General features: G+C 33.1%; 1 protein-coding gene across 1 annotated transcript in view; it reads left to right on the plus strand.

The window, feature by feature from the left end:
* The window catches only part of CARPB (Carbonic anhydrase-related protein B), a 359,623-nt gene that overhangs the window by 252,262 nt on the left and 98,283 nt on the right, over positions 1-9,078 (plus strand). The window contains exon 5 of the mRNA XM_067052029.1: positions 3,437-3,628. Coding sequence (XP_066908130.1) covers positions 3,437-3,628 — 192 coding nt within the window. The remainder of the gene's footprint in view (positions 1-3,436; positions 3,629-9,078) is intronic.

Consider the following 9,078-nt stretch of genomic DNA (forward strand, 5'->3'; position numbering starts at 1 on the left):
AAATCTAATTAAATTATATACTAAGATTATATAGAAATTAACCATTGAATTTGGCGTGAAGAATAGGATTCAGTGAAATGGTTATCATACAAAATTATAAAGCAGTCAATTCCGTACAAAAGTAGTCCTATAATAATTTTTTCTATTTTAATTATATTATTTCAATTTCCTGTGAAAAGGTAATTATTTATTAAATAAATCAAAAATTTCGTATCCATTTTTGTCTCAACACTTTTATTTTTCACTAGTCCAACGTTTCGGCCATTTTAGCCATCCTCAAGGACATCGTCAATATAATTTCTTCCTCACATTAATTTAAAGTTTCTTTTGCAGGCTATTCTGCCCAGGTCATTTTCTTTATTATAAGTTAAAAGCCTATTTTTTAAAAAAATTTAATATCCTTAATATTTAATTTTTCTTATATAAGATTATCCTCAATCAATACACTACCATATGGTTTGTTATATGGTAGTGTATTAATTGTGGATAATCTTATACAAGAAAAATTAAATATTAATCATTTTAAATTTTTAAAAATAGGCTTTTAACTTATAATAAAGAAAATGACCTGGGCAGAATAGCCTGCAAAAGAAACATTGAATTAATGTGAGGAAGAAATTATATTGAAGATGTCCTTAAGGATGGCTAGAATGGCCAAAACGTTGGACTGGTGAAAAATAAAAGTGTCGAGACAAAAATGGATACGAATTTTTGATTTATTTAATAAATAATTTTTCTAGTCACAATAGATATAGAGTTATTGTTTTTTTATATAAAAAAATGTAATATTTTAAAAACAATATTGAGGGCAGTGATAAATTAGCCATATTCTTCCTTTCGAGATATCCCCATACGGTTCATTATAAAGATTCATTATTGAAAGTAATTAAACAGAAAATAAATGTGTACGCCATCTCAAACCTTTCACATCAGATTTGGCAAATATTCTTCTCAACTTAAATTTCTTTATATTCTACAAGTTTTGACATGGTTTCAAAAGGAGGGAACTTATTGTAAGAAGAAAGTACCCTTAATACATCGATCTACGAACTCTTCCTGGCCTTCTTAGTTAGTTGCTGTCTTGAGCAGGAGACTTATGATGTATGTGGAGCCTCCTTTGGAACCCATCAAGTCTTCAGTAGTTTCCTCTTCCATTGTTCACTCAGTCACCGCTTCCCGTTAGCAAGCGCTCCGAGGAACGAACTGATTTACGACTGGGCTAACACAAACAGCCATTCAGGGGCCGAGATTAACGGATGGAGGAAGGACGATCACGCCACACGCTGTACAAGGAGTAGATCCTGGGAAATAACGAGCTTCATCCAATTTATCAGGTCCATTTTTCAGGAACGCCCTTCTCACGCCATAACTCAATCCCTCCCCAGAAGCAGGATTTATTTGTATTAAAGGGCGCGCTATAGCGAGGCGAAGAAGATTGCTACACGTTTAATCAGTTCTCTACAATATCCTACCTCTCCTTCATATATCCAGGATCTTAAAGTCATCCTCCTGGAATATGTATCATGTCACCTCTGCTCCTGTATTCATCCCATCTTATCCTCAGCTACTACTTTATTTAGAGAAGCTCTTCTTCACTTTTAATAACAAATCTAAAGTTGAAAGGATTGAGCCATGAATATAACAACGAAGATGTTGAAAACTGGTTAGTAGAGCAGATTCGAAAAATCATTCAATTCATAATTCACATTTTACATAGTCTGGGTTTGGTCTATTTGTAGTTAGTTTTAAATTTTATCGATCCTTTTCTAACCTATATGGCTACGGATCATTGCAGTTTGACTGAAATTAGGGTTGATCAGAAAATAATAAACAATTCTTAAATGTTTCCTAATGTTCTATTCAAAATCAAAAAAAGCTTTAGTATTTAATTATTCAATTGAAGGACAAGCTTTGCATAGATCAAATAAAAACAAAATTAAAAACCCGACTACAGAAAATCTCTCTTGAGTCGGGAAGTCACTGCATTATATGCAAAATAGAAACTTGGTACCTAATATCAAAACGAAACTTCAGAATCTTCTGAAAACACATTAATATACTTTCATAATTATTCACGTACTTGCATAGAGCCGTAGCATTTAGTAGAAGGCACTCTACTACTAAACCAAGTTTGTTTTAGTTATGAAAACGCTACTAAGAGTCCACTCATTTCTTTTAGGAGATGATCAATAACTATGTGACTCTGGCTGTAAAAATCAAGAGTTATTGAAATTTCAGCAATCCGACTACTTTGAAAACTATTATTACCTCATTAATTAGAAAATAAATTGAATATTTTTGTCTATACAAAAAAGATTGTTTAGGGTTTTTTTATAAATTAGTTGGATAATATCATGAGTAGTGTTAGGGGGGAGGGGGGTTCTGAAGGCAACAAACTACTCCTAGAACGTTACTTTTTTCAAATATACACTGGTAAATTAATTAAAATAAAGATATTTCTGGTCCAAGAATCCTTTTAATTATCAATCAGCTCATTTTCAATTCCAAAAAAAATTAATGCAATTAGAAAAATTGTAGATACATATATTAATGAAATAAAAAATACAACGCAAACACTTCCAGACTAGAAAAGGGAAAATATTGAGAAAAAAATTACTTAAAATCAATTTATATTTATAATTATTCTATTTAATAAATTAATGTATTTCTCCAGTTAAATAATAAGAAAAACTTCAGTTAAAAACACACTTAATAAAACATGGTCGTAAATATCCTGAGTTTTTTTTTTTTTTTTTTTTAGTAGTATTAATAAGTTCCCTATTAATTTATATTTATGTTTTCGTAATTATGTTTGTCTCCTTGTTTTGTTTTAAAAAAAGTATTTTTGTATAATTTTGTTTTTTTATTTTGTTTTTACATCTTACATTGTATCTTGTTTTCAATTAGCCCGGAAAAGTGGGGCGAAACGTTGGTTAACAATCATAGTTTTTTTTCTATTTTGTACCTTAATTGACCACCACCTGTACTATCTTCATACATTATAATATTATTACAATCATATGCATAGTAATTGATTTAACTGATTTTTGAGATGTTTACATTGAATTTGAAATCTTGTTCGTGCCAACGTTTCATGGGGAAACTTTCGAAAGTATCTGGCAGTTTAGACGGAATCTCTGTCGAAAGCTCCCTGATGAGGACCAGAAACTCAGGGCGAAACATCGGGATGAATAAATAACTGTTTGTTTATTTGTGTTTTTTTACTGACCGCATCCCCTCCCCCTACCATCTTCTCCACTTACTAATTTGCGGTCAACTATCAACTTTATTTAATTTTTATTAGTAGTTTAATGTTCACTCATTTTTTTATTAATTTACAACTATTTGAGAGGCTTGAGGCTTTCTTTAATGTCCCAATAATAAAATAGTTAAATAAAACTATAATTATTATTAATCAATATAATTATAATCACAGGTGGATGGTATACTCAGTAACACCGGACACAGCGTCTTGTTCCGAGTAGACAACAATACCAGGAACCACGTGAACTTCACTGGAGGCCCACTGTCCTACAGGTACCAATTGGACCACATCGACATCCACTTCGGCCTCCACGACTCCATCGGTTCCGAGCACACCATCAACGGCCAGAGCTTCCCCGCTGAGGTATGTTATAGTCAACTACCGATTTATTCCATTCTAGTGATACCTGTATTTTTCTATATCAACCCGAGTCTGGAGGGGGGCGAAAACGTATTTGCTCGTACCCTCAATCCGCTTGTTTAAATTGAGTATTTTTGTGATTTCATAAATAAAGTTAAGTGCAAGGCCCCGGCCCGGCAACTTTCGAATTTCGAGTTGAAACTTATACACGAATTAGTACATAATTCATAATATTTATTACCCGAATATTAGAATTAGTACCTAAAAAGATCGCGAGTTTTTACGTCTTCAATTCTGCTAGGCCAGGGACATGCCCTTTTGCAGGAACAAGGAATTTCGAATTGAAACTTATACACGAATTAGTAACTGATTGGTACTATTTTGTACCCAAATATTACAATTAGTTCTGAACCTGGAGGGTTGAAACCAAAATAACGTACCTCAAACTACAGTCAACCAACCTCTATCTGCAGGGAACCCGCGGAAGAAATTCAGCCACTACCAGGAGTCTCTTTAGCGCAAGCTCATGCCCCAACGTTAGAATGGATTAAGGTTCGTGCGATAACCGCCGAGGACCTGAGGAAGGCGATTTCGGACTTAGGCATATTTATTTATTTTTTCTTCATATTTCTTATTTTACTACTATGTAATTTATATATATTTATAAATATGACGTGAACGAGTTCTGTAATACCTATTACCGTTGTGTAATAAGAATGTAATATTACACAATAAAATAAAAAATAAATAAATATCCTACAGTAGAAATCAAATAGAGTTCAAGGAGAACACTCTAGAAAACAAGTTAAACATACAAGTCTGTAAATTGTATTTTACATATTATGATAAAGTCTCGTCTGTCTCCATATAAAGTTTTTTTTTAATACTTTATTTATTCATATTTACAACTATTTACATATATACACATCAAGTAAATTTGCTGTAAGTGATATTATGACGTGATAAAAACATTTGGAGACGTCTAGGAGGATTATTAGGTAGTGAAGGAGAAGCCAGGTTAGAAACGAGTTGGTTTGGGTGGTTGGTAAGTTTATTTGGTATGAGTTGGTATCTGGTTCTCGCCAAATCGGCAACATAGCGGACATTGAGGTCCTGATGGTTGATTTGATTTGTGACAAAGTAAGGAGCATTAAGGATTTTACGAAGGATTTTGGACTGGATTCGGAAGGATTGGATTCGAGAGGAATTAGATAGTTTAGCAGAGCCCCATAGCTCAACTCCGTATGTCCAAATAGGCCTTATAATAGTTATGTAGATCAGTCTTTTGTAATGGATTGGAAGTTTGGACCGTTTGTCTAGTAAAATATAAAGTTAATTCAGTTTTTCTTACTCCACGCTGCGGTTACAATTCTGTGACTACTCCGTGAAACTCCTATGCGACACAGTATGATGTAACAATCGTGCCTCAAACAGTAATTTTAATTATTGAGAAATTACATAAAATTAATCTCAATCTTAAAATTATTCAAACTTCTAGTCCTTAACCACAGAAATTTTAATTTATTTATCCATTAGGTATCATTAACATAATTTTATTTCTTACTAATTTAATTAATTCTAGATGTAACGAAGAATTTATACATCCGGACTTGTTATTAGTTCTTCATTCAAGTCATATATTAGCCACTACTTGTTGAAAGTCAAACCTCATAAGTTAGTAGGACTTGCCAAGTTCTTCCAAGACCCGAATGTGATATTAAATTGAATTGGTGAAGGAGGGGGTGACAGAGTTGCAGATGTCAACCCCCAAGATGATATCTTAATTAGCCCGAGTGTTAGTTGTGGCTTATGCCAAAGGATTAATATCTGATGGGGGGAAGAGCCGTGCGGTTTTTAGTTCATCCACTACGTCTCCTCTTATTAATATTTGGCAACCCTTTGATTAATTAACGATATTGAAAGGCCGCTAATGTATGGGATTAATTAATTATTAAGTGTATTGATGATTAATAAGAATGATGATTTAAAGTGACATGGGTTCACCGATTTCTTTGAAACTTTTTTTGGTGAAAGCAGATTGACAAAAATTAGACAGAGGGTCCATGCCAATGCACCATAGAACCCCAGAAAAAAAATATTCGGCATGATTTTAGATATGCTTTATATTATTTTATGCCGTCTTTGCACTGCTTGTATTTAATATTTATGTACCATTTGATTTGTTTTTCCTTACTAAATAAGATTTTAGATTGTATTAAATGAGCTCAAATGTATATCAAATTAAAAAACAATAACAAATTCTCTTCCAGTAAAGTAGACCAACAAAGATTTCTTAGAAAAAAAAAATACTAAGATTTGTGTTTAGCAATTTTTCGAAACCTTTAATGCAAATTTAAATCAAAAATTAGAAATTGTTTATCATGATTTTTAGATGAATTGTTTTGTTCTTACGATGTCTCACATTCAAGAAAAAACATCATAACTATTTTACTAACTTCATGTACATAGTTTGAATATATTAATTGTATTTATCTTTCGGTTTATATTCATATAAAGATTTTATTGCTATTTATTTATTTTATTATTTTGGCATAAATTTGATAATTTATCATTATTACTTATTGCCCATGGCTGTGACAGAGTATATTGCTTAACAATAGATAACAATAGATAATTTAAAAAAAATGTATCCAAATCCAACGTAACTACAACAGTTGGAAAGCTGAATTTCTAGCTCTCCTAACCACATCTATATATTTTAGATTTTATAAAGGAGTGCGGTTGTACCGTTGTAAGGCGGGATGATACTAATTCCAAGGACCCGGTTTCGAATCCGGCTGGGAAGAAAATTGTTTCCTGTTACACTGTAGCCATGAGACGACTCTGTGGGTTCTGGTGCCCTCCTGGGGTCCACCCGTCCTCATAAATCGGGTATCATTAATAATTGGGTAAAACTCTGACGGTCTAGCGTGATTCTGATCAAATAACCTCCTTGTACAACCGTTTAGATTTTATACCTTTATAAGAGATAAAAAGTAATTTTAAACAATCATAAACGTCTCAAACATTTTTTATTTTGTAATTCGCTTTGTATCATTTCGTTCAATTTACGAGATCTATAGCCATTATTAAGTATCCTTTGGAATAGTAGAGTTTGATGTCATTGCAGTTTTCGTTATTCCTCCCTCCCCCACAAAAAAAAAAAGAAAATGGAAGCTCTTAACTAAGGGTTAATTAATTAATTTGACCTAGTCATGTAAAATTATAATTTTTACAGTTCTATAACTATCCTTCCGGAGCGACGATATCACGTCAGATGGGAACATTTCCGAAGACCTATAGTATAGGTATTGAGCAATAAGAAAATCTTTGATTACTCCATTCAGCAATAAGATAAGAAGCATGTGGGTTGTTTTCAGCATTCGCAATCAGTGGAATCTTCAATGCCGCCCGAGATAGCACTCGAATTGATGCAACGCGTTGAAAATTAACGGTACTCGAACCTGAAAAGATCAACGCATTTGCACCTCAACACTCGCAACCTTACGCCTGACTGCATAAATTGCAGCAAGCTGGATATGAGGCTTATATTCCCCCAACTCTGCCTAGTATAGTACAAGAACGCTCTGGTATATTAAAATGAAATATATTTGTTTTATTTTTTTTTTTTTAATAATTTATTTATTGTTATTTACAACTGTACACAAATATATACAGCAAGTAAATTTTCTGTAGGTGACATAGTGACATGATACAAACACGTGGAGAATCTACCAACTGATAGAACTCCAATAAAATTTCTAGAGGAGAAGATCTCGAGGCCATCTTCTTTTCAGACGCTTAGTAGGATTATTAGGTAATGGAGGACAAACAAGTGGATTTGGGTGGTTGAGAAGTTTATCATGGAAGAAATGGTATCTGGTTCTGGCCAAATCGGCAACATATGGAACATTGAGGTCCTGATGGATAACTTGATTTGTGACAAAGTAAGGAGCATTAAAGATTTTACGAAGGATTTTAGACTGTAAGGATTAGATTCAGGAGGAATTTGAAGGTTTAGTGGACCCCAAAGCTCAACTCCGTCCAGATAGGCCTTATAATAGTCATGTAGATCGGTCTTTTGTAATGAATTGGAATTTTGGACCGTTTGTCTAGTCAGTGCTGTAATAGTCGAAATATACGTGCAGTTTCCTGTCTTTTCAGTGTTGTGTGAGGATTCTAGGATAGTCATTTGCCCAGATGTAGTCCAAGGTAGCGGTTCTGTTCAACAAGGGTAAGAGCAACATTATTGAAGTATACTGTAGGACAGTCAGTAGGTTTACGGCGTAGGGCAAAGATAGATTGATGGGATTTGCTGGAATTTATTTTAATCCTCCAATTACGACACCATTCTTCGAGGGCTGTGGTATGGGATTGAAGAGTTTGGGATGCAATTAAAGGGTTATTATTAACAGCGAGCACACATGTGTCATCGGCAATCGTAGTGAGGATAGTGTTAGGATTTGTTGGGATGTCTGCTGTATAGATTGTGTAGAGGATAGAACCAAGGACACTACCCTGAGGAACACCAGCGGACTGAAAGCAGATAGATGAATATGAACCATTGTGGATCACTTTAAATAATTTGTCAGTGAGAAAAGAACGAATAATGAGAAAGTATGTAGGAATTTACGGAGTTTGTTAAGCAGTCCCGGCTGTAAAGCAGTCACTCCTTTGTAAATCAGTGACTCGATCAAAACATGAGAAGTATAATTCCAAAGATTTTAGAAATTAAATTTTCTGTCATATATATCATTAAACATTTTACGATATTTTACTATATATAAAATAAAATAAAAAATGGTTTCATAAATCATCGTTGATTCCATAATCCCTGACACCAAGATAGTAAATAATTTTATACCAAACGAAATCCATAGAGGTCGTTTTATGAATTGAAATGACATGTTGACAGAGGGGAGATTTTCGCAGCCATCTGTTTGAATTAATGTTGTACCGACTCGTGTTATATGCAACGATTGTCAATATCCCCCCCTCCCTTACAGGATTAAATGATCTCCCACAGCCCACTCGATAATATTCCTATTATAATTTAGGTTCTAATTAACACAGCTCACAAACACACTTTGACAATTTCCCGACACATTCCTGCATTAGTAATGTACACTCAACGTCAATGAACTCATCTCTCACCAGGTTCGTTTTCCTGATTGCCATAGAATTATTATATTTTTTATATGAATTATATCATACAACGTATTTTGGATTTATTTAAACAATACTCAATATTAAATAAAATTAATTATTTTTTTCATTATATTTTAAAGTTGTCCTTTTTTATAGAATTCTCAAGCATATATATATAGTTGATATATATGTATATATAGTTGACCGTAAAAATTTATATATAAGAAGATTGTCAGGGTTGCGGTCAAATAGTTTATAACTATTTTAATGTCCGACGTTTTAATATCCTACTATACCTATACATA

The sequence above is a fragment of the Halyomorpha halys genome, unplaced genomic scaffold (genome assembly GCF_000696795.3).
Source record: "Halyomorpha halys isolate HHAL.00 unplaced genomic scaffold, Hhal_1.1 Scaffold530.1, whole genome shotgun sequence".
Taxonomy (NCBI): Eukaryota; Metazoa; Arthropoda; class Insecta; order Hemiptera; family Pentatomidae; genus Halyomorpha; species Halyomorpha halys.